At 36.7% G+C, this 25842-nt stretch overlaps 1 protein-coding gene across 17 annotated transcripts; it reads right to left on the bottom strand.

Annotated features, from left to right (window-relative positions):
* Positions 1 to 2968: 2968 nt before the first annotated feature.
* On the bottom strand, positions 2969 to 24720 carry ALG10 (DIE2/ALG10 family). 17 transcript variants are annotated; one of them, XR_016051009.1, is made up of 9 exons: positions 23938 to 24700; positions 22053 to 22290; positions 21843 to 21931; positions 8603 to 8936; positions 8050 to 8332; positions 5777 to 5910; positions 5182 to 5386; positions 3539 to 3681; positions 2969 to 3395 (listed from the first exon to the last, which is right to left on the bottom strand). XR_016051009.1 is itself a non-coding variant. In XM_020669125.2 (9 exons), exons 2-9 carry the CDS (start codon positions 22140 to 22142, stop codon positions 3136 to 3138), a joined length of 1542 nt encoding a protein of 513 aa, XP_020524784.1. In that variant the 5' UTR covers positions 22143 to 22290; positions 23938 to 24700; the 3' UTR covers positions 2969 to 3135. The 17 variants fall into 17 exon arrangements, 16 of the variants coding, with proteins under 16 accessions (XP_020524784.1, XP_020524788.1, XP_088716561.1 ...); XM_020669125.2 differs by having other exon boundaries at positions 5773 to 5910; XM_020669129.2 differs by having other exon boundaries at positions 5773 to 5910; positions 22053 to 22263; positions 23938 to 24665.
* Between the last annotated feature and the right edge of the window lie 1122 nt (positions 24721 to 25842).

Raw genomic sequence — 25842 nt, 5'->3', positions numbered from 1 at the left:
TACAATTCATGTTCTTAATGGTAAAAAAGATAGAATAATAAAGATCTTACATGGTACAAGGCACAACAAGAATGAAAAAGAAAATAGTTGAGGACAAGAGATGAATATCTAGTAGTCCACAACTTGGAGAGGGAGAATTACTGGTGCACAGACTTGGAGAGGGAGAAACCAATAGACCACGGTTTGCAAAGGAAGAAACTAGTTGGGGAGGCAAAAACCCTAGAAAGTATCATAGTAGTTGAAATAAATTGTATTTTTTTTTTAATAACAACAATGGCTTATGAAAATCCTAATTTAACATATAAAAAATTTATGTTTATTCTAAACAACTTATTTTATTCTAACATACTTGTTACTTTTAAAATAAAACACTCTTCAATGAAGGAATGAAGTTTCTAATAGAAAAAATGCCACTTTAAAAAAAAGAAACGTGCCTAAAAAAGAACATGGGACACTTAATAGAGATGTCGTATGTGTGTCTAAGAGTGTCAACATGCTTTTCGGTGTCCACTAAATGTTAACACATGATCCAACCCCATAACACACGTGTCTATGTTTCATAGGTTCTGGTAGGTGATGGTGATTTTAGAAAGGTCATCTCTTGGGCCTCTGGACTATTATAAGCTTTTTATGAAATTTTTTATATTTGCAACCATACTCATGTTTTATAGATGCAGGTTCAAGGCCAACCAAGTGGCCGATGCTCTAGCTAAGGAGGGCGCTTCCCAGGTAACTCTTTAGCACCGTCGTTGTGTCCAATATGGAACTCGGTACGTGGAACTCGGTGTTTTATAATCACAAGCTTGTATAGAATTTTTTTGATATTGCTACTGTATGGGTGGTTTTTGTTTAGAGCTCCCAACTTGTGGGCATCCTATTTTTTGAAACAAGTACTACCCTCAATACAATAACAGTTTAAAAAAAAAAAAAAAAAAATTGATACTTCGTTTTAAGTTTTCCTACTGCAATCTTACAACAAAAAAAATGAATATTACTCGAAATCCTAGCTCTTAACTAAAGTAATGTGGACATGTCATATCTGATAGGTCAATTTTGAGGCTGTTATCTTTTACATGTATTCGTGGCCAATACTAACATATTAAGCCATGTATTTGTAGATTAATTGATAATAAACTAGAAACTATTATGAGGGGAAAAATGCTTAAAAAGGAAAATATGGAAAAAAACTCACATCTTTCAATATTTAAAACACATTTTTTATTTTATGTTCAAGTCCCATTTTTTTTGTATTTTTCTTCTATTTCCATATTACCTCCACTTCTTAGATTCAACATCCAAACCTAAATCTTTCTTTCTTTCTTTTTTGAGTTAGAGACTAGTTAGACATTAGATATTTAACTGATGATTTTTGTTATTGGGCCGGTCTAGACATCCAACGTACATAATTAACACTTTCTAAACAAAATAAAACAGGATGGATCAATGTCTAATATATTTAGGAAACAATAAGAATAATGCGCTCCTTGGAAGTATATTGTGTACTTAGCCTAAATAGGTCTTTTATTCAGGGCAGGTAGTGCATAATATTCCTCCCTCCCATGGGAGCAAACTATAATTGCTCTTTTATAGAAAGGATGGGTCAGGTGCCAATTGTTTAGAAAAAGGAATTATAATGTGCTCTCAGCTAGGAGCACATTGTTTAGAAGAACCAAATTTAAAATGTGCTCCACTATACTTGTTTTCTGAAAATCTGAGCTTGCATCCGTCCCCTAAACACCGATTCCTCAACCTCATTGCGAGAAAAGCTGTATCCCGATTTGTGAGGAAAAGGTTTCAAATCCCATATATACAGCACAATAACACAATACATGCATATCCTTTTCAATATATCACAACAAAGCGAGGAATAAAATGTCCATCAAAATATATGCAAATATCTTCTTGGGTACTGTTAGCATAAGGCCTAGGCTTTATGTCAAACAGTAAAGCCGCACCTCCAAATCCATCAGACAATGCAAGTTTTGGCAGCAGAAATCTCTATGATGACCTAAAATCTACTTGAACTTTTGATTATGAAATTTGATTTTATACCCCAAATATGTTGTAGATCTAACAAATTTGTAAAAATTCAAAAATAGGTAGCTAGAATAATGTGTTACAATATATATTATTTTACCACTTAAAAGCCTGTTTTTTTAGATCCATAATTATCGAGGTCCCAATAATCCAGCACCAGAACTACATTTTTCCTTCAAGGTTTTAAGGTGCAGCTGTGCTAGGCTTTAGATAAAGTTTTTCCATTTTTTTCTAATCAATGAATACCTGCTTACTCGATAGTCAACACCCAACTTCACCTCCCAGTTTGCTACCATCTCTTTTGGACTCGCTCGAAGAGGTACTGATCTCTAACCTTAAAAACTGTTAATTATGTATAAACAAAAATGGTCATCCATACCCCAGTTGACAGAAGGCCAGCCATGAACCCTGAGAAGACATACTGCAGCCTATGGAGTACAGTATCATGCAACATGATTTGCCAAATCCACAATTCATTCCCCATTTCCCTCTAATGGACAACTGGAGATTAACCGTACCAAGTTGAATATGTCTGTGAACACCACCACAGTGAATCATCAACCATCTATCAGCAAGAATAGACGGTTGATGCAGCCTTCGAGTACGATATATATTGGCCCATTGGACAAGGGAATACCTTCTCACGTGATGATAAACAGTCTGATTTACACCTTGGTGATGACAAAAGCCACTAAACTTGAATTTAGCCAACCGAATGAGGAATTTTAGCATTCAAGCTTTTTCAACATATACCTTTTATTCCCAACAATAAATTATAAGAAATCACCCAAACACTATCCTCTTGATACAGCAAAAAAAAGGAAGCATATTTAATACCAAAAAAAAAGAGAGGAAGAAGCAACAAACTTAGCTTCACAAAATAAATAAACAAGAAGAGACCAATAACTATGATTTAGTTTCAATTTAATCATTTTGCTACTATGTGAACACCACGCTGCAGATTTAACATTACAAAATTGAAAAAGTTGTATCAAACTACAAACAGAAGTTATTTCTTTACATGCTCGAAGGTTTCAGACAAGTTCCTTTGTAAATCTCCAAATGGGAATGAAGAATAAATTAATTTGTCTGGGGCGTTTACCATAGAAACCTCTGGGTCCCTTGTTCATGTTCCCAATGGAATGGCCGAAACAAAAACATCATGATTGTAAATATGTTTACAATAACAAACTGGATTCCCATAATAAACCATTTCCAGCTGTCATCAATAGGAGAATGGAGAACCAAAAAAAAGAATGGAATATTATAGTATCTAAACTCGATTAGTGGGGCAGGGACAAGAACCGCTGCGCAAGAAAAGAAATACAAAAGAACCCATATTGTCTTCCGAGATTTTCCTGCAAAAGGGGCCAACAAACAAACAAACAAGAAATTCAAAATAATTACGTAACTAACAATAGTACATGAAATTAGCAAAACATGAACAAGTAGCGATGGGAGGAGGATTTATTGATAACTAGAAGCAAGCATCAATTCCGACCTAAAATATTGAAGATGGAGAACCAAGAGTACACATATAGTGGGACCAAAAGGTATTTCATCAACCAATGTGCATGAATAACCTTCCTCCAGATATAGAATGTATAATGCCTGTTATCCGCCAGAAGATAGGGATGGGCAATGCTGCAATGACAAATTTAGACCATTTAATGAAAACAACAATAAAGATAGCAAAGAAACTATCACGCAACAGCCTATGGAAACGACAGTTCATTGAAATTGAATTATGAGACCATCTACCATGCTCCCGCAAGAATATATTGTATACTTACTCCCTCAGGCAGAAGACTTACATGTGAAAGTTTTTTTGATCCAAAACTTTTGAGGACCACCCAAAAATCACTCGATGATTATGTTCAAAAGAAAAAAGTTGAATTTTGAGGTTTTCTAACACTTTGATCTCACCCTTCAAAAAATTGGACGGTTTCTATTCAATATTGAGGTATTGTTTTTTTCAAGCCCATAGAAAATCAACTCAGAAATTTTCTTAATTGAGTTTAGCATGTGGGTTGAGGAGGTCACATCCCAAAAATTGGTGGTCCTGAAATACTCGATTGGGTTTTAACTGAGGGAGTAAATGGACAGTATGCTCCCTTGGGAGCACGAAATCTTTTGGCTTGATTGTAAACTGTGATAGAGAGCTAGTAAAACCCCAGAATAAAACATGATAAAACCCAATGATGACCTGCTCTAATCACCGTCCGTATCAATAGATGGTGATGACACATTGGACTAAGGTTTTCCCATAGTTCGTTGGATTATAGTATACCATAGAGAGAACCATGTGTATACCATAGAGAGAACCATGTCATAGAGATTTGCATGTTTCTATGTGCCCTGGAAAAAAACAAAAGCATGGAAAGCTCAAATATGCAGGGTGCTAAGCAGCAAACTTCGAAGCCATATGGCATCCGAGAATACTCTAAATCATTCATCGGGAACTGATAAAAACTTTACCTTGAATAATCAAAAAACACATAAGAGTATTGGCTACTTGATTGAATTATAAGATAGGAACTTTTCCTTGGGCCAAATACTAGGAAAAATGCATAACTATGACCTAATTTGTCAGAAACTTTTTAAGCTTTAGAACAATAAACACCTACAACTGGGCGTTCTTGTTCTCTCCCCATCCCAGTTCAATGGATGAAATATAAACCTCTTATCATTACAAGATTTTAAACATCAACAAATGAAGATTTCAAATATCTGTTAGACCATGGAATGCTCTCAAGGCCAATAGGCCTGAATATCCTAAATGCTAACATGCACATAACGCTGGATAAACCACATCGAAACCACAAAGCATATAAAGGAAGTATCATTGTGGCAAGGATATTAAGTATACAAAAGTGTCAAATATTTCCTGGGAAATATCAACTTTACCAACAAGACGGAGGTAGGAGATAATTCTGCAATTTACAATTAGAAATCAGAGAATGTTTCACCATAAGAACTACTAGCCACATATCCAGGTATCTTTCTCAAAGCAAATAACCTTAGATACATGCCATAAGAAGCTCCCATTGGCAAAGACGTTTCTGAAAATCTGTAAACAGTATGTACACTTTTATATTTTGCAAAATGCTTCAAAAATCTATAGGTTATCATAAAATATCTCACCTGAAGAAGTGAACAGAGAGAAATCCAGCTGCAAGCGCCAAAGAACCCAAAACAAGATAATAAAATTTATCTTTCTGGAATGCCCGATAAAGAATTACAGCTTGACCTAAATTAAAATGTACTGGAGCCATGGCTGCAGCCGAAACAAGACCAAAATACGGCAGCTGAACTAAATGAAATGAAGCTGTGTGTGCCTCTTTTGCACCTGCAAGACCAATTCCACAAGATATTGTACATGAGAAAACCTCCAGAAATAGAAGAAGTATCGGAAACATTCATGTGGTGATCATATAATACAAAATCATCGTTAACAATCAAGAAAAATCGATGTGTATATGTGTAGCCGTGTATATACAAATGTATGTAGATACTAAATACATACATAAATTTAAAGTATATGGATATAAAAGTCGCTATAAGATTATCATAAAACATGCATGTGCTCAGCATGCAGATAAATAGATACATGGACACGTTCATACATACAGTCATGCATACATGCAGACATGCATGTGTGTGTACATCTATGCCCTTATATATGTATGGGCATTACAAAGAAAACCACACACTGCAAGGGTGGGAGATGATTACCAACCACTAAGCTTCCATTCCATACCACAAAAGTACCAAATGCTGCAAAAAGCACTAAAAAGGGAGCATAGGCAACCAAGACTTCCCACTTAAAACTCCAGAGTTTCATAGATATGCCCCAGAACTCACATAGCAAACCTGCCACACAAGAATTGTACACAGTTAAAGATCTTGAATTTCATTGAAGTTGCCCATTAAAAATTTACATGATTTTTTTAATTTAAATGATTTGGTAAAATATAAGCACTAAGAGTAAATATTGTCATAGGCATATTTCTAGCAAAAGTTATTTGTCAGTTATTCATTTTCCTTGACTGAGGATGGCTAAACATTTGTCTCATGATTAATATTACTTAAGTGAAGGATTTATCCTGCATTTATTTATTAGCATCCTCTTAGAAGACATCACAAACAATGGATGGGGAAATTACTTAGATGAAGTGCATATTTTGCTCTCTTCTCTTTTCTTGTTTCCTAATACAATCAAAATTTCATAGATGCCATGCATCTCACTGGGAGAACCTTTTAGGAAAAGAAATCAGCAGATACTTTTAAGTATTTTTAAAGATACTTCCAGTGTTTCAAAAAGCGCTAGGCGGCACCTAGACGGTTGGGGGGGTCCAGGCCGCCCTGGCGGACACCCAGAACCTGGGCGTTCCAATAAAAAAAAAAAAAAAATTGGGTTTTTCTCTCTCAAAAATAGCCTCTAATGGGTTTTAGGTCCATTTGAAACCTAAAACCCAAAATTTTGCACCTTTAGTATTAAAAAAAATGACCCAAAATGACCCAAAAATGGCCTCAACGAGCGGCATTTCCGCCCTTGGGCAGGGCGCAGGCCCTGGGCGGCCGCCTAGGCGGGTTCCCTGGCGCCTGAGGATTCCCGCCTAATTTGGCCGCCTAGGCCTAAGCGATGCGCCCAAGCCTTCTAGACCACCTGGCGGCTGCCCAAGCGCTGGGCAGTTCGCTTTTTGAAACACTGGATACTTCACATGCTACTGATTGTATTTTAAACAAACAAAACAAAGTGACATCTTGTATAGTGACCACAATATATGGCATGATTTCCATTGGAAACCATACTTGCTTCCAGTATTGTCAACAGGAGGCCTTTCCTCATCAAAATATTTGGAAATAAGAATATGATGTATTTTAAACGAAAGAAACCAAGGGAAGTCCTATATTGTGATCACAATATATGGCATGATTTCAATTGGAACCATACTTGCTTCTAGCATTGTTGACAAAAGCCCTTTTCTCATCTAATACTTGGAAAGAAGAATGAAATTTATAATTTAATACTTATTCATGGAATGCTAGAATTCCTCCTAAAAGTTGGGTCTTATCCATGACTTTTCCCAAGAAGAAAATGAGACTCTCTCAAACAATCTGCTTAAAATATGATCACGAAATAAAATATAAAATAAAAACTACTAAAATTAGAGGGTTCCTTTAAAGAATCTGTTTCCATCTATTATAATTGGCATATCCAGAAATCCTGGTGCAGGGTTAATCCCATAGCCATTTAACCGAATTACTTAATTATTAGAGAAACTGCTAAGTAAATATAGTTCCTAAATTTAAGTAAACCACTTTAAGATGCACTCAAATTGAGATTAATTTATCTTTCATTTATTAGTTGATACTAGAATTGCATTCCAGTAATGGTAAATTACTCCCTCGTGCCACATCAACGTCACTTGAATGCTTCCACCTCGTATACCTCTTTTCGTATTTTTAACCATTCAAATTTAGCCAAGAACAACCCACTTATGAAAAAAGGTTCCAAGTACTCAAACTTCAAAGCAATGGCAAAAATAATAGAAAATTATACAGTAAAAGCATTGTGGCTCCTAAACATAGTAAGTTATAAAGATTTCAATTTAAAATAAAATAAAAAAAACCATCAATCCTTTCAGATTGATAGATAAGTGCACAATTCAATATGCTATTTTGTATCTTTCCTCCACATTTTTATTTTTGAATGTTGTTTCTCTCATATAATGTAGTAACCAAATATCGTTTTTCCAAATTTTGAAAACCTGATTGTGCTTCCATGTAACATGAGCATCGGTGATTAGTACTGTCAATACATAAAAAAAGTTCAACTAACCTTCTTCATGCTCAAAAATCAAATATTTCAAGTTCTCTGCCAGCCTTGAATGTAGGACTAACCTATTTGGATTAATTTTACAACTAGAGTCCAGAAACCTAATGAATATATTTTTTTTATTAAAAAAAAGCGAGGGTAAAGATTAAAATATTGGGAAGGGCACAAACCATAGCATGAACTACTACTTGTGGAAGAAGGGGTATAAGTTCCTGTGGGAGAGATAGTTGTGGTGTTCATGGAGCCACCAACCTTCCGCTTTCTCAATTTCAAACCAGTGCTCTTACCCCTGACAATGAATTTTGTGTACCTTTCAATGGATAAAGTACAATCGCCATACTGTATGTTATCCTTTTCATAGAGGCTTTCAGCATAACTAATAGCCCCAGTGCTTGCAACAAAGAATAACCATACAACGTTTGTTTGCCGAACCAATATGGCCAATGCTCCAAACTGTAGAAGGAGGAACGTTGAAATGAGAGAAACTGCATAAGGTAATATTTAGAAATAAGTGAAAATATCAAAAACCCAGCACAAAAATTAAATGGATAGTTGAAGAAAAATGAAGATAGCAAAAGGCAAAAGAAGTCTGATTCTTTCAGGGATGCGTCCATGATCACATTAATTTGAAACAAGCTAAATGAATCATGTGTCAATATAATTCTGAATAAAAACTGTAACCATATCATAAATATTCAGTCAATCCTCAGTTGCTCCTCTTACCACTGCACTGAACCAATATGAGCCTTTCAGAGAAGCTAGATACATGGCTAGCACAGCAGCAGTAGATGCCACATCCGTGTAGTATAGAAATGTGAAGAACCAATGGATGGGGTACAATGTCACAACCAGTGTGCATAATGTGGCTCTTCTTTCATCAACGCCTGGCCTCATGTGCCTAAGTATGCAATAGAAAAGGAGACTGCAAATTACTGCTAAAGCACAGTTCATGGACCGAAGAATCAAAGTGGTGCAGAGCTCTCCATATGATGAGGCTATCCCAGCAAACCACATGACCGGATAAATAAAACCCACATATGCAAGTGAAAGATAGTACCTGCAACAGTTTTTAAAATATGTTAAATCAATGTCTAGTTTCTAGGTTACCCAAAAAGTATAATTCAAGAGAGCCAAGAGCAACGTAATGAGCATAAACAAGTTAAGTCTATAATATTTACTAATGTTACAAGAACAATACTAATGTCAGTCGGACTACATTATCCCACTCCTTGACAAAAGTTATCACTTACATTACAAAGATGATACCGTGTCAATTCCAACCCCCAGATATGCAAATAAGAAATGCGACACTCAAATTTCATATTTCAGATGGTGGGAAGGTGGGCTTTTAAACAAAAATAAATACTTTCCTTATGATAATTCCACAAAAGTTAGGTCAGAAGCATCTGCGTTTCTAAAGTACGAAAAAAATGTGTCATGTCCTTAACATGTCAAGAACCACAAACAAATCTGTCCAATTAAAATAGGTTATTATGGGGTTATGCTGTCATTTCTTTAATTTAATTCTTTTATTAATGGAAACTGCACATTAAGGAAGAAGTTTGCTGGAAGAGAGGAATATACTGCAATTTATCATCATCATGATTAGAGCCTTTTCTCAACTATTTGGGTTCGGCTATACAAATCCAGGTCCGCCATTATGCTGTATCAAGGGTCGTACCCTCAGTGAGACCATAAGTCCTAATTTAATCTACAAGCAATTTAATGTTATAAAGAAATCATTTAATTTTTGAGATAGAAGGTATGATGACAAAACATTCTGCCAGCAGCTAGACAAGAATTCCACCTAAAATATTTTGTAGGATTATAGGTTGTCTGTCTACCACGAAGTAGTTTATAGGGGTTGTTGCTCCCTTTGACGCCAACGTCACTTATCTGGATAGTTTTCAATCAATTGTATTTCAAAAACCATATCTGATTTTTTTGTCTGGGAAATGGTTTGTTTTCTTTTTTCTAGAATTTTCAAACATGTTTTCCCTTTTGGGATGCGGTTTGACATTAGCATGTGATTCTTGATTAGTTCATATACTTGTTTGTTCATTTTAGACATTCCTAATATCGCATTTTCCATAAGGCATTTATGTTCCTAGTATTCTCTAACTATTAGTTATGTTTTTTTAAGCACTACGGCCCATATGAGACACTGGATTGCACAGGTTCAATGATTTGCTATGAGTAAAACTCTCTTCCTTATCCAAACTTTATCTTCGTAAGATATGTTATAAAGATTATTCAAGGCATTCAGCATGGTCCTAATAGGGATAAACTTGGTCTTTGGGAGTTACAAAATTGTCAAAAATTATGGAACACTAATAACCAACGTAGCCAAGTGCGGACCTCTGCCAACAAGTTAGGAACCAAGCAGAATATACTCGACTAATCCCAGGCCCTTGCCTAAAGATCATAAACATTGTATTCAACACATGATCATAAACATTGTATTCATATGACTTGGTTGGGGAAAGCCTTGGTACAAAGAGTACACACTTCAAAGTCAAACAAAATCACTAATAAACACTGATCTGGCAGCTTGGATGGTTGAATGTTGGAATTTTTATGGTTTCCTTATTGGTCAAAGAATCAAGGTCAAAATTCAGAATATATAACTTATTTCGAAAACTAATGAGATAAAAATATGTTTATCACAAATAGAAAGTTTCACACTAATCAAGAAAATGAAAGAAAACGATTGAATGGAGAAATATTAATCCTTTCTTTCACTTTAGAATGTATATCAATATGGGCTTCCGGTGCCTTAATCCCTAGGTTGACTTTGAAACCCACATTTTCCAACTAAAAGAGAAACTGCGCATACATGATGAATGTATATGTGCTGTGTTACAAAGACACTGACATGAGAATCCATGTCTGACACAAATTTGAAGATTCCAACTCATCTACCTATATCTTGCCATGTCTAGTACGACTCGTTTGTACAAGTCCATATTGTGCATGTTTATATATTTATATACAAAAGTAACTTCTTCGCAATAACTTTTAAAATTTAAGCATTTGCATAACTTGCATGCGACACACGTGTCTAGTGCGTCGATGTGTCAGATTCCCTTAAACATACAATGCACATGTGGGTGCTATATAGCATATGCATGAGTTTGTCTACATATACACATATAATACGGATGTTACATAGAGTCTCAAAAGTCAAAAAAAAAAATGCATTTATGAATATTTCCATAAGGGTTTTGACATCCAAGCATCGGATAGTCAAACAATGCCCCATGAAAGTGTACAATTAGGAAAGAAGAATCTCTCACAAGTTTGGTTTTGAAGTGGCAAAATACTCTTGCACCAAAGAAACAATCACGTGTATCATACTAGTTTTGAAGTGGGAAAATACTCTTGCATCAAAGAAACAATCACATGTATCATACTCTTACATAATAGAACATCCAAACATATTGCTTATAATGAAACCAGTGTTTCAAAAAGCGCTAGGCGGCACCTAGTGGCCATGGGGATCCAGGCCGCCCAGCGCCTAGGCAGCCGCCCAGAACCTAGGGGGCCTCGGTTCTAGCCCTTGATAGAGGGACTCATGGTGTGACTAAGGGTATGGCCATAATCCCAATTAAAAAAAAAAAAAAAAAAAGATAGAAGTCGAGAAGAGAATTTTGATAATCCATAAGACCATAATCCATACTTTCATACAATGCTAAAACAGTAAAACCATACAAGCATACACTTATAATCTGATACACTGTAGACTATACACACAAAAGTAAGAAAGTAGAACTAGAAACTAAAAATAAGAAGAAAAAAATATACAAAAATTCAGAAAATATACAGTCTAGGACACAATAGTTAACACTCAACACTCGACACTCAACACCAAGAGTCTTCACTCTTCAATCATCATCATCATCATCAGAAGCAACAGGGTAAGCTTCATTATATGCATCAGAATCGAGGCCACCATCATCAGAGTCATCTCCCTCTTCAATATAATGCTCGTCGTCCTCTATTTCTTCTGAATCTGCCTCTTCCTCCTCTTCTTTTACCTCCCTCTTACTAGTACGTGCAGATGAGGCCCTCGGAGTCTTGGCTGCTCTATACTTTTCTATCTTTTTGTGCTTCCCTGAACTCAAATATTGTATAATTTCCACCATGGTAGTCTTAGGAACATTTTTACACAGGGCAACATCCCCCTTAATACCGGCAAGGTGGTTTTTAAACCGGTAAATGCCCCCATTAGTATCCTTTCCACAATAATTACATTTAATACGATTTTTGTCATTTGGATTCGAGTTATAACCATACTTCCAACCTGGATCACCACTTCTAGAAGAACCTAGAGAAGGCATTTCCACAGAACAAGGCTCATTTTCATCATTTTCTGGTTCTTTTAAATTCAGAAGTGTCTAATCTTATCCCGAATAGCTTTAGGAACCTTTGTATGAGAAACAACATTCCCTTTAATACCGGCAAGATGTTTCTTGAATCGGTTCATACCCCCATTGGTATCTTTTTCACAAATTATACAATTTTTATCGTTTGGTTTGGGGTTATAATCATACTTCCAACCCGGATCACTTCTTCTAGAAGTAACAGAAATGTACCTATTCAAATGACAAGGATTTCGTTCCTGTTTTTGTTTTACATAACTCATATATTGCTTAATGTCTTCTCTAATAGCTTCAGAAACATTTTTACAAGAGGGCAGCATCCCCCTTAATCCCGCCAAGATGTTTCTTAAACCGGTTTATGCCCCCTTTCATATCTGTTTCACAAAAATTGTATTGGATTCAGGTTATATCCATATTTCCAACCCGAATCTCCACTTCGACTAGATCTTAAAAAAGACATCTCAAAATAAAACAAGCAATCTAAAAAATAAATTTTTGCACTTATTTTGATTGCTCGAGCTCCAAAATCCTACCTTTGAGATGTTTTCTAGTGCTAAAATAATAAAAAACACCCTCTAATAAGTTTATAAAACTCCAAAACTAAATCAAATCTACCTGGGTGATGTTTGGATCCATTTTTCATAACTTTGAGAAACACTTCGATACAATGAAAGTCACAAAAATTAGTTTTCTTGAGGTTTCTTTATCTCTAAAATAGGTTCTTGTGGGTTTAGGTTTGAAATAAATCTAAAACGCATCCTTCAAACCCTTTATATTTCAAAAAAAATCAATACAACAATAAATAAATAAAAAATTCTGCCCCTAGGCGGGGCGCAAGCCCTAGGCGGCCGCCCAGGGCTGGGCGCCTGCCTAGGCGGGTTCCATACTGCCCCGGCGGCCGCCCAGTTTGGCCGCCTAGGCCTAGACGATGCGCCCAAGCCTTCTGGATCGCCTAGGTGGCCACCCAGTTTGACTTTTTAGGCCTAAGCGCCGAGCGGTCCGCTTTTTTTAACATTGAATGAAACTCAGGTCATGGGTTGTGCAGATGCCTTCATTTTTTCATTTTTTAAATACCATTTATGCTACATGACACCTTGTTTTCCTTTTTCCTTTTTCCTTTTTTGGTGCCTCGCTTCCTCCCCACCCCCCACCCCACCCATATGCTTAAGCTCAAGTGTAGGCCTTGATAATATGGCTTAAACCCTAACTTTTTAATGGCAGCCTTGATAAACCACCTTTAAGTGGCATCATATCATTGGTCGAGTCCATGTGATTCTTATACGATGGCACAATTTGATTGGATGAGCCATGTGGATTTTATTTTTATTTTTGGATAATTAAACAAAATGAGAATTTAAAAGACCATGAGGGGCATGTCCCTCGCACTTGATTCGTCTTGATTTTCCAAAGTATAAGATGGACAATTTTGGCATGATTAAAATGGCTCATGAGAGATTTATTTGACTTATGGACAATGAGGTAAATTGGCAAAATCTAGGGTTTAATGGGGAGACAATGGTGTGAAATCACATCCCTACATCTTGGTGACTAGATGGGGATGTGTGGCTAGGATCATGGGCCTCTTATGTGCAATGAATGATGAGCATCAATGGCTAAGATCAAACCATTTATGAAGTCACACAACTATTTGCCTATAAATAATATCACTTGGCTTCATTTTAAACCATAACCCATTTGTACAGAGAAGGGAGACCTAGGTCTTCTCTCTTCTTCACCTTGTAGCAAGGTACCTTCCATGGCTATATGAAGTTCAATCCTCCATTGAATCATGGTATCTAGTCTAGCTGATGATCTACACATGAGCTAATCTTCATGCCTTCTTTTCCTGCATTGAAAGACTTCATCTTCACCTCTTTTGCGTGCTGTAAATCATTGATTATGGTAGCTTCTCCATGAATCCATGCTTGATCCTTCATGAGTATTGAGTACCATATGAAACTATGCATCAATACAATCTCATAGGCATAGTCGAGACTAAATTCATGCAATTTAGACACCTTTTTCCCCATAGTGTTACCACTTGATTTCTCTGAGATTTTTGGAGTTTTTTTTATTCATATCGTCAAATATATAATGTTCATTTGAGTACCAAATAGTGAGATTATCATCCTAGAGCATTTCTTTTGAGAAACTACACTATGGCCATATACTCCTATCTTTTGTGAGCTGTCCATACCTTGCATTTGCCAACTGTTTAGACGATTAAATGTAAGTTTCTCTCTCGCTTTTTGAAGCCAAGGAAGTGCTAATAAAGTGTGCTTAACCTTCCCATTTATCAAGTGGGATCAGCCCTTGTGTTTACAAGCCATCCTTGCTATCATCTATGGGACAATATTAGGTCCCTAAAAGGTCCAATCGGTGACCCGAGCACAAAGCGTTCAACCCGTTGGCTTCCCCTTAATTCCTTCCATTTATTTTGTTGTAATTTTAAGTTGGTGTATGTCTTATGCCATGGAGAATTGACTAATTTATATTTGGAGCATGTTTTGTTGATATAAATTTGGCCTTTATCTTAATGCCATCATAAAAAGCATCCCATGGTATATATAGTAAGACCTTTGGCCGTAAACCATGCAAAATGAGCTCGATATATAGCTTCCCATGATCAAAGCAATTATTTACATTTAAGCGTATGTTTAACGTGATAATGTAATTTGTATAGTGCTATAATTTTTAAGTACATATCTATAGTTTTGTATTGATTCAATCTCCTTGTTGTATCTTGTATTTGGACCAATAAGAGTTGTAATTTTTCATTTTAAGTGTTGGATATTGTATATATTAATGTACGATCATGTAATTCGAGTATTGTTATATTGCATTGAGAAAAATCTTTAAGTTGTGTCACTCGGACTTGGTTTAATATGGTTTAATATACCATAACAGATGTCCCTGCTTTCTGCAATGAGTTTCACTATAGAGGTAGAATTCACAAAGGCATGAAGATCCCTTTATGGCCTTGGTACCGAAATTAGAGGCGCTGAAGGCCTCCAAGATTTCTGACCCATCAGCTTGCTTTACAATCCTACAAACTTTTATCCAAGTTTCTTCCTCTTAGCTACAAGAAGTCCTCAAACAGGTTCTTTCTCCAAATCAGCGGGCATTTGTGGTCCATGAATATATCCACAAGAGGCATCTTGTTAAAATCCCCGGCGTTGTTGTTAAAGCTGATTAGGAAAAAGGCCCACAATCATGTGGATTGGGCATTACTAGACGTGGCATTTTGTAGAATGGTGTTTGGTAGCAAGTGGACATCACACACCATTTTTCTCAATCCTTATCAATGGATCCCCAGGGGGGTTCATTTCTCATCTTCCAGGAGCCTAAGGCATGGGGGCACCCTTTCCCCATTCCTATTGCAATTGGAGCAAAACTATTCAGAAGAACAATAGAAAGGTTGTATCACCAAGGCCTACTTGAACATTTCAAGGTTGTATCACCCATATCTTCTGCAATACTACGCAACAAGTCAATACATTGTGGCTCTTCTGAAGATGCCTCAAGGTCGCAACTGACCTTAAGATCGACGTGACCAAATCAAAAATTATTGGGCTGCCACCAATAACAAGACAATTCAAGCCCTAGCCAAAGACTCGTGTTACAGTCTCAAGGGGCTACCAACAAAACAACTCAGTTTACAATTGTGTATAGGAAAGCCAAGGAAGCAGCAATGGGACCCCATCATGATGAGATTTGATTATAGAGTGACAGCATGGAAAGGCAGGTTCCTTTCTCTGGGAGGGAATAACACTCTTACCAAGGCTACCCTCTCAAACATCTCAATATATCAAATGTCATTGTTCCAAATGTCAGCATCCATAGCGATCTGTATGGCACATGAAGAAATTCTTGTGGTCTGGGTCAGAGGGTCTCACATTTCATGTTGTGGCATGGGACAAGGTCTGCCAACAAAAACCACAAGGCAGACCTGAAATTCAAAACCTTAGCCACAGTACCATTACTTTTCTGGGAAAATAGTGGGGGCAGTTTGCGATACAAGAATACCATCTTTGGCAAGCAGTAGTCCGGCACAAATATGGTGAGGATCTCTAAGGTTAGTTGTTAAAGGGCACCATAAATGCCAAATTCTCTGGATCATGGAGATCTCTCACTGTCACTTACAACCAATTCTGCATAAAAATTATCTTTAGGGCAAAGAACAGTAGCCGGGAAAGATTCTGGATGGACAATTTGGTAGTTTATTCCCCCTACAAAAAAGATTGCCTAGTCTCTTCTTCCAAACAACCAACGGGAGGCCACAGTTGCACAATAGTTTCAGGCCTTAGGAACCCAAACTTTAAAAGAGCCCTGCAAGACCATGAGATGATGGTTGATTTCAAATGCCTATACGCCTGAATGCAATCAACCTACCTCCCAAGTGAGGGGTGAGACAAAATAGCATGCCCACCCTCCCGCTCTAGTACATCCACAGTATCTCCCTTTTAGCACTCCATCCTTCAACGCCCCTCCAACCCCCCCGGCAGCAACCAACAAGCCCAGGCAAAATCCCATTCCTCCCAAAATCCAGGCGTTCAGTCGGATTTCCTGATCAAAAAGAGACCTGACAGGGAACCAAATACAAAGAAGGGGCATCCATACAACCAACTACTGCACTATATCTAAAACAGCAGAGAATCCAAACAAACACCTCTTTCTTCACTGCCAAGTGGCATGAAATTTGTAGTCTCTCACATTTTACAAACCTACTGCAGTCCATCCAGCAACTATTTCAGGCTCTTATCCTCCTTATCTGGTTGAATGCATGAATCTTTTTCTGGAGGGCAACAGTGGCAGCCATGCAGGTGGTCAAAATCGAGAGACAACAAAATCTTTGAAGCGAAGGAATCAATGACTCATGCACTGCATAAGTGAATCAAAGCTATGATCATTTTCAGGGCAAAAAACACAAAAGCTTTCAATGACAATGCCACTGTTGACTTCCTCAACAACTGAATAGCTATGCTATCTGAAAGGCCACTCGCCATTTCATGCTCCTCACTCTAGAGACAGCCGGAAGAAGGGTCAATCAAACTCAACATTGATGTTTGCTCCCTGGGCAAACCTCATATGGCTGGCTTCAATGGAATTTTCAGGGAACAACTCCTCTCCTTTTTGAGATTCATTGGCTTCATTGATTCCACAATGGCAGAAACTATTTGATGGAGGGAAAAATTGTTCTTATTTTCTATTTTTATTCAATTTCAAAGGATCTATATTATAATTTTAATTTTAGGGTTTATTTCTAAGGGTTTTTAGTTGTTTTAGGAATTCTAGGATTTTTATAGTCTTTTTATTTATTTCATAAGTACTATTCACGAATACAGTTCACCGAACTGTTCACAAGGCTAAAACTGTCATTACAAAACTTAAGTTGAAGTTAGAATATATAGGTCATTTTAATCATCGTATGGGTATGTTATGTCTTTGAACATTGAATTATATATTATAATGTGTGTGGGGCCTTTAGAGGGTGAATTCCACATGATTTTTTGAAATTGAAAGATAGAAAAGCTTAGGATTTTGAAACCCTAGCATAGGGTATGGAGAAGAAACCCTAAGTTTCCTTAAATTATGCTTGTGTTTGGCTTTGTTTCCCTCCATTTTCTCTGCATCAAATTGATATCAGAGCCCGTGATCTATACGGAAAGTACTGTAGTACTGTACGGAGTTACTGTAACACTGTACGAAATTACTGTAGCACCAATTTTTAGTGCCCTTGGTCAACAACAAAGAAGGGAAGTTACAGTGGGGATCTAGGGTTTGCTGATTTTGGCTAAGGTTTTGCCAAAACAACCTGGATCTTGCTGATTTCAGCAGTTTCTTATTGATTATTTGCATAGGATTTGTGATTTCGATGAACCCATGGCAAGGAGAAGGGGCCGTAGAAGGGGGATTCTCGTAGATCCACTCCGTGATCCCATAGATGACAGAATTGAGGAACTTGAAAGGCAAGTACAGCAGCTGGCACAGCAATTCGCGAGCCTCAATAATGGGCAAAATGGTGATCTTTCAGCCCAAGAAGATCTCGAGTACAAGCCTTTTCACTTTTATGCTCTGCGTGGGGAGTCAAGTGATGAGGATAAAGACAAAAGACTTAGATGTAGAGAACATAACTCTAGAGTTTTCGATATGGAGGATGAGATTCTTGATTTTGACATAGATCGTATTGAAAATCAGCAGGATGTAGATTGGGATTGCCACCAATCTTCGACGCATACTTAGACGAAGACAAGATCTCGTAGGATATGCAATATACGATGATGATCAACATTTTTTAGCTCAATAGGTATTTAACGAGGGAAAAAATGGATTCAAAGGAGAATTGATAGGTGAAGTTGTTGGTTTAGTCGTTGATCTCAAAGATGCACCCATGGTTTATTTTAGAGCTGAGTCTAGGCAAATTCAACAAGGTTACATGACTGAAGTGATGCAATTTCAACAAATTTATGTGATTAAAATATTCCACCGATATACAACGACCCTTTCCTCGAGGGTTTCTCAGTTCTAATGCACAATCAATGTGTTTTGATTAGTGAAATAACCCACAAGTTCCAAGATCATGTTTACAATATTCGAGTTGAAGAATGTTGCCAGATTAACGCCAATTTCATCTTAGCATACTTTAAACTCGATGGCGAGTTTTCTCCAACCAAGGGAGAATGATGGAGGAAAAAATTATTTTTATTTTTAATTTTTATTCAATTTTAAAGGATGTAAATTATAATTTTAGTTATAGGGTTTATTTCTAGGGGTTTTTAGTTTTCTTATGAATTCTAGGGTTTTTATAGTTTTTTTATTTATTTCATGAGTATTATTCACATGTACTGTTCATGGGTATTGTTCACAAGGGTAAAACTGTCATTACAAAATTTAAGTTTAAGTTAAGATATATAGGTCATTTTAATTATTATATGGACATGTAATATCTTTGAATATTGAATTATAATATATAAGGTGTGTGGGTCCTTGAGCGGGTGAATTCCACATGATTTTTAGAAATTGAAAAATAGCAAAGCTTAGGCTTTTGGAACCCTAGCGTGTGGTATGGACAAGAAATCCTAGGTTTCTTTAAATTATGTTTGTGTTTAGCGTGTTTCTTGCTGATTTTACTGTTCCCTCAATTTTCGCTACATCACTATTGCTCTCCTAAAGAAGATGAAAACACTTAATCCAGCTTTGGGCCTCTCCCCCATGGTCGATGGAGATTCAAGGAACATCATTTTGTGGGCCTCAAGGTCCTCTCCCTACCCATGACAACTCCTTAAGAAAATTTTCTCACACAGAGCAATAATAATCACCAATGAAATCGTTCTCCTTAAGACACATAATTGATCAAATTGTGTGAAATTCCATCAATTAGAAGGGAGCAAAAGACGCAAAGAGTTGTAAAACCTCAAGTCTCGTTTGAGAATAGAGAAATACCATCAAACGCTGTGAGCAAAATAACTCCACCTATATCAATGTAGTCTTTGGAATAGTTAACATTTATCCAAACAAAAAAAAAAACAATGTAGTTTTGGAATTCTGCCCAAACATCCACCACCCACACAAGCACCAATTTGCTTGGGATATCAGAAAAGGAGAATGATTAAGGAGATTTCCATAGAGCTTCTCTAATTTTAAGCAACCCATCATTGCAATTAAAATTAAAAAATTCAGAGCATGTAACTGGATTTCTGCAAAGGCATGATCACATAAATGCAGCTCTACTAGTTGATGCAATTCCCACTAACCAATCCAAAAAGCCTCCTCTTGTAATTGCATCCAAGTAGCTGAAATTGGCCAGCGAGTGCAGAGAGGATACTGGATTAGGAAGTACCAAAGTAGAGAGAAAAGACTAGAGGTTTCTAACAAGTACACGCACTTCTTAACTCTCCCCAATCATATGGACCCATTGTATAAGATCCAAAAAAGAAAACAAAGGGTATCAAAAAGCATCGACTTGAATCACCGAGAAACTAAATTATAGTATAAAGTAAAACATAAAATGGATTTTCTTGAAATGTATTTCTCGATATGCTTGCTTATAACACTCAGAACAGAGTGTACAACATTGACCCCGATACAGTAAGTTTTCAGTGGTGTGGAGGAACACTCAACAAATTCAAGGACAGAGTGTGGACACCACAATTTCGTTGAAATCTTGTTGATGCTGAGACAACTGATTTCCTCAACCTTCTTGATACACCTTAGCATTACCTCATAGTTCCAAAAGGTATTCGATCATGTCCTATATTCCTCAGGTTTGAGTCCTGTAGACTCACAAATCCCTTAGACCATCGCATACCCCCATGGCTTCAGGACCCAGACTGGACAGTGGTATTCTTCAAAGCCCTAACCCTAGACAATATCCAACACAGAAGCATATACCCGTGTCAAATCGTTGTGGCAAGTGCAGGTTGGAGGAGTCCATCAACCATCTATTTCTACATTGTACAGCGGCCCCATTGCTCTGGTCCTTACTCATTGATCTATTCAACCTTACATGGCTCTGGCAAAAGTCCATTAAATACCTTTCTTAACCATGGATTTCCCCAATTTTCCCAAAATGGAGATGCCTCCTATGGCTCCTGACATCAGTGACCATCATCTGGTCCCTTTGGTTAGAAAGAACCCGCTGCATAGAGTTCAATTAAGCATTCTGACCCATACCAAGCACATTATATCCTGGGCTATGGCACCTAGGATTTCTTCGGCTTATCCTCTGTTGACTTTGATGGCCAATGGAAACACGTTATTTGGACCAAACCAAGTAACTCCCAAAACTCATCCATGTGGAAGCCACCAGATACACAGAAGTCAAGCTCAAATTCCACAGCAATTTGAAATCAGGTCCTGTTGGTATCAGGGGCATATTCAAACATAATGCCAGGCCGATCCTTCCTACCTACTTGGGACCAACAGGTCTTTGTGATGCATCAAGAACTTAGGCTTTGGGACTACTTACAGGCCTCAACCACTAAAATCTAGAATGAGGAACCAATATGATCATAGGAGACTCATATAAAGTCATTGCTTGAGCACTTAAAGCATCCTCGTGCCCACAAAGACTGGCACAAATAGTCAATCAAATTCATAACTGGTGCTCAACCATCAATGCTACCTTTTCACAAACATGGCGAGAAGCGAAGACAGCTGCCGACAATCTGGCCAAAGAGGAGACTCTCTCTCCCTCTTCTTGTCAAAAAAAACAAAAAAAAACAGCCCTACACCCAACCAAACTAAGTAACTCCAATCTCAAATTTTGATACACCAAAGCACCTTTAGCATCACCAAACTTTTTTGCAAAGAAATAGACACCCACAATTCTGTAATACAAACCCCGATAGTGTAATACCTCAATACATCAACGGAAGTCGGCAAAACTTATTCAACATATTCATAAGATTGCCATCAGTAATTCTATGCAAAAGATCATGATATGAGCATGAAACAAAAAGATAGAAACCAAATTACTCTGAAGTGAAATCAAAGATTTAGAAATTTAACAGAAGACATCACAAATTTTGCTCAATAGGAAATAGTTGGAATAGTAAAGGAATGGCTTTTAGGGACTTTACAGGCCAGGGAGGGTGGTGATCATGGGATCCCAGCTTCTGAAATCTCCATTGCAATACTTTTGAGCTTGTGGCAAATGAAATATCTCATCCTGCAAAACCACGACCCCTTAAAAATTTCCTTCAGTTGGAGAGAGAGATTTGTCTATATTCTTCAAAAATGAAAAAAAAGAACCAAAAATCATAATCCATAAAAGAGATGAGAGAGAGAACCATGTAAGCATCAGGGACGATGTAGTTGAAGAGTATGGAAATGGGGAGAGACCAGAGAAGCACCACCACTGCAATGCTCAACCTTCCCATCTCTCTCTCGATCGAACCTAGAGTTCGGGTCTTGAGATCTGCTTGGCACCCAGCTGAAATATCTCTCTCTCGATCGAACCTAGAATTTGGGTCTGAGATCTGCTTGGCACCCAGCTGAAATCTGAGATTTGAGGTTCTCAAGTTGGGCCTATTTTCCAGATTTGCCAATCCGAAAATAAAGGAAAAGGTTAAAACTAGCGTTTGATAACTTCCATTGTAGTGTCCCTGGGAATCACCCCTGCTGTTGACTTTCATAGATTATGGGAAGCAAGTGAAAATTGGTAGGGAGCTGGAAACGCTATTTGATAAACTGTGGTACTGGTAATTTCATTGGGAAAGCTGGAAACTGCTTGTAATACTGTTCATTATGTATTTCATTGATATGATGTGCGAAATGAAGTTTTTAAAAATATTTTGCATTTAAATAAGGTTCCTTCCATTCATCCAACATATTACAAAAAATGAAAATGGATTCACGGAATACCAATATTTACATAAATATTGAAGAATATTGTCACCAAGTCCATCCCCATCTAATGCTCTCTCTCTCTCTAGACCCACATGTTACATGAAAATGGTGGTTCTTCAGTATGCCACTAACATTGAATGCAATGGCCATTTCTTACACCGATTGAAATTCTCATTGGGATTTTAATAACATGTAATGCACAAGACAATTAAATAGCTTGTCAGTTCTCCAACATCTAGAGCCAAATGTTGGTGCCAAATATTTTAGGAACGAATTCATAGGGAAACAAAAACACTTCACTAGCTTCCCCCATCATATTGCCCAAAAAACAAATTAGACTATACTGAAATATCATCGTGCAAAAGAACACAAAAAACAAAACAAAGATAACAAACATTAACAGTGAATAAAAAGTAGAAATTAGCAAAAGTTATTGCATGACAAAAGGACAAAATAAGCATCATATAATTATTTCCACTCTACAAATAAAAACCAAGAACAAATAAAAAACAAAATCTTAAAAATCAGCAGTGTTTATAAAGAGATGAATATGTAAAAATGAAGGAACAAATCACAAGAAAGGGAAGAAATCGAGTTGGATTTTGCTTACTCTTCTCTAATAAAAGAACTTGATAAATTTAGAACTCAGAAAATTAGAAAGAGAATAATTGAAATGCACATTGCTTTCTCTGATCTTCTTCACATATTATTTGTGAAATCAAAGCATTTGGCCATGGTATCTATTAACAAGGAAACTTTCGAATCCCATACTTCTGAATATTGTGAGAAACACATATCAAAGAGATAGCATCCAAAGAGAAATGAGAAACCAATAAAAAATCTCGAATTTCAATATCTCAAATTCACTAAAAAAAATACGACTACTAACCAACTGATATGGTATTAAACCTCTCTCTCTCAAAAAAAAAAAAAAAAAAGTGCACAAGAAAATGAAAAAAATGGGCAAAAAAATCACAAAAAAGAATTAATTTCTACTGACCCATTCGATTCAATGAAAAACCCCCATAAACACCATCAACAATATCAAAATCCTAACTCTGAGATATATTTCATTCTATCTACACAAAGTGAATAAAATGGGCAAAAAAAACGAGTTAATCTTTCTGGTACAAATAACAAGACAAAAAAATCTTTGAGGTGCTATGATACAAATAGCCAGCAGAAAATAATAATTAATAATAATAATAAACAGTAAAAAAAATTCTGAAGCACATTCGTGAAGGAATAAGCAAAAATAGCAGGAAAAGAAAAAACAGATTTAGGGTTTATCATCATAATAAACAGTAAATAATAATAAGAACTCACTTATTTTTGGGGTTTAAATCTCTTCAGCTAGAGCTCTCTGATGATGGCGATTCATCTTACGTCTGCTGTATTTCTTCTTTAACCCTCTAGGGTTTGCAAAGGGCACCTGTAGTGGAGCTTATGGCTGCTGCGTTTCTTCTTCAACCATCTAGGATTTGCAAGGGGAAGCTGCCGTGGCTTTTTCTTCTCTTCGAGCGAGATTGCACGGGATCATGAAAAATGTTTGAGATAGCCGTAAAATTTATTTTTATTTTTAATTATAAAATTTAAAGCTTCACAATAGTGTAGATTAGAACTTAAAATCTTGAAAATTGATGCTCAAAAACGCATTATCAGATGAACTATTTTTAATAACTTGAAAGTAAGCTGTTTTTCATGTTCATATAGGTCAAGATGATCAATCGGAAGAATTTTTTAACATCAAAATAAACTTTTTTAATGAAATTTTTGAGATGTACCTTAATTTAATTGTTTAGAGCCTTGCATTTACATAAAAGTATTCTAAACTTTAAAAGTAATAAAGTATATCTGTACCATTTGGTTTCCAATTTGGGGGAGTTACATTTTTTGGTTCCCTAGATTTGAATTTTGGGGAGTCACATTTTTAAGGAACTATTCAAAAATCGTGGATTAAAATTCCCATAGGAATTCATATTTCCACCTTCTAAGCCAAATAGCTTCAAAGGTTAATTCCACCAAAATAAGGCGAATTGAGATTTGCTAGAAATGACAGGCTTGAACACGGCAAGTTGACTATTTGAGCAAATGACATGGAACAATTTGATTGAAATGATATGCCTTTTCCTTACTATGTGATTGCTTGGGATGGGTATGAAACGTCTCTCTCTAGAATGAAGATGACGTCCATAAAAATTAGGTTGAAGGGGTGGTCACCTCTTGGAATGAGGGTAAATTCATAATAGTATGCCTATGTTTCATGGGTGCGCTTCGCCATCCGCCCGCAAAGCAAAGTGCTTCGGGTTTTGGGGAAGGTCGAGCAAAGCACGTTTCACCGTTGCCTATGTTGATCCAATCCAAGAGATTCAGGCTTAAAGATCGAGATTGCATTTCGTTGCCTTAACAGAAAACTTACTTAACCTTCATTTTTTGTGTGGTGCGAGTCGCGCTAACTTGCTGGTGCATTCTCTATAGCTGCATTCTCTAATCAAATTGTTGCTTGTCTTCCCACTATTTCATGTGAAATAAATATCCATTTCAACCGCAAAGCATGGATCACATGCACAAAATTGATTAGGTATGGAGTGGAGCTACATGGTATGCCGATAGTGCGGTTTGTTCCCATGTTTTTTATGTCATGTAATATTCTTCCCGTTGAAGAAAATACCTAGGTTATATATTGTATTTGTTGGCCGTAAACTTGGGTTGTATATGACCTAGGTTGAATGCTCTAGCCAAGTATTGGAGTTCTATTGTATTGCTCCTATTCAACTATTGAGGAGGCTAAAGCATGGCATTGTGCATATCAAAGTCAACAACAACCTGCTCACCAAGGACCTATGGCCATGCAGTGAAGTGGGAGTGCTTTGAAGACTCTCACTATTCTCGCAATTCTCATGTACATGATATCAATTTTATTTTGTATTTTTCTTATGTCATGAAAAATATGCTGAAATCATTATCTTTTAATCTCTATTTTTCTCACTAACTCCATTTTAAACTATAATGGAGGAGCATTTAGAATTGCATATGGTTTGGGAAGTACACTAGTTCTTTTTTGTTGTTACTTGCTGACTGTTTGGACTTGTATTTTAGTTTGGATTAATGTTATGCGAATGGAATGACATGATTTAGTTTATGTTGTGAAATTTGGGATTGTAATTTGAGCTTGTTTTTTGGCCTTTTGGGTATGGAAAATACATGCTTCGTAAGTTTTACACATGCAAT

This window comes from Amborella trichopoda, chromosome 3, assembly GCF_054954075.1.
Source record: "Amborella trichopoda isolate Santa Cruz 75 chromosome 3, AtrichopodaSantaCruz75HAP2 v2.0, whole genome shotgun sequence".
NCBI classification, from domain to species: domain Eukaryota; kingdom Viridiplantae; phylum Streptophyta; class Magnoliopsida; order Amborellales; family Amborellaceae; genus Amborella; species Amborella trichopoda.
Note: the sequence above shows the minus strand (reverse complement) of the source record. Positions and strands in the feature narration are given on the sequence as shown.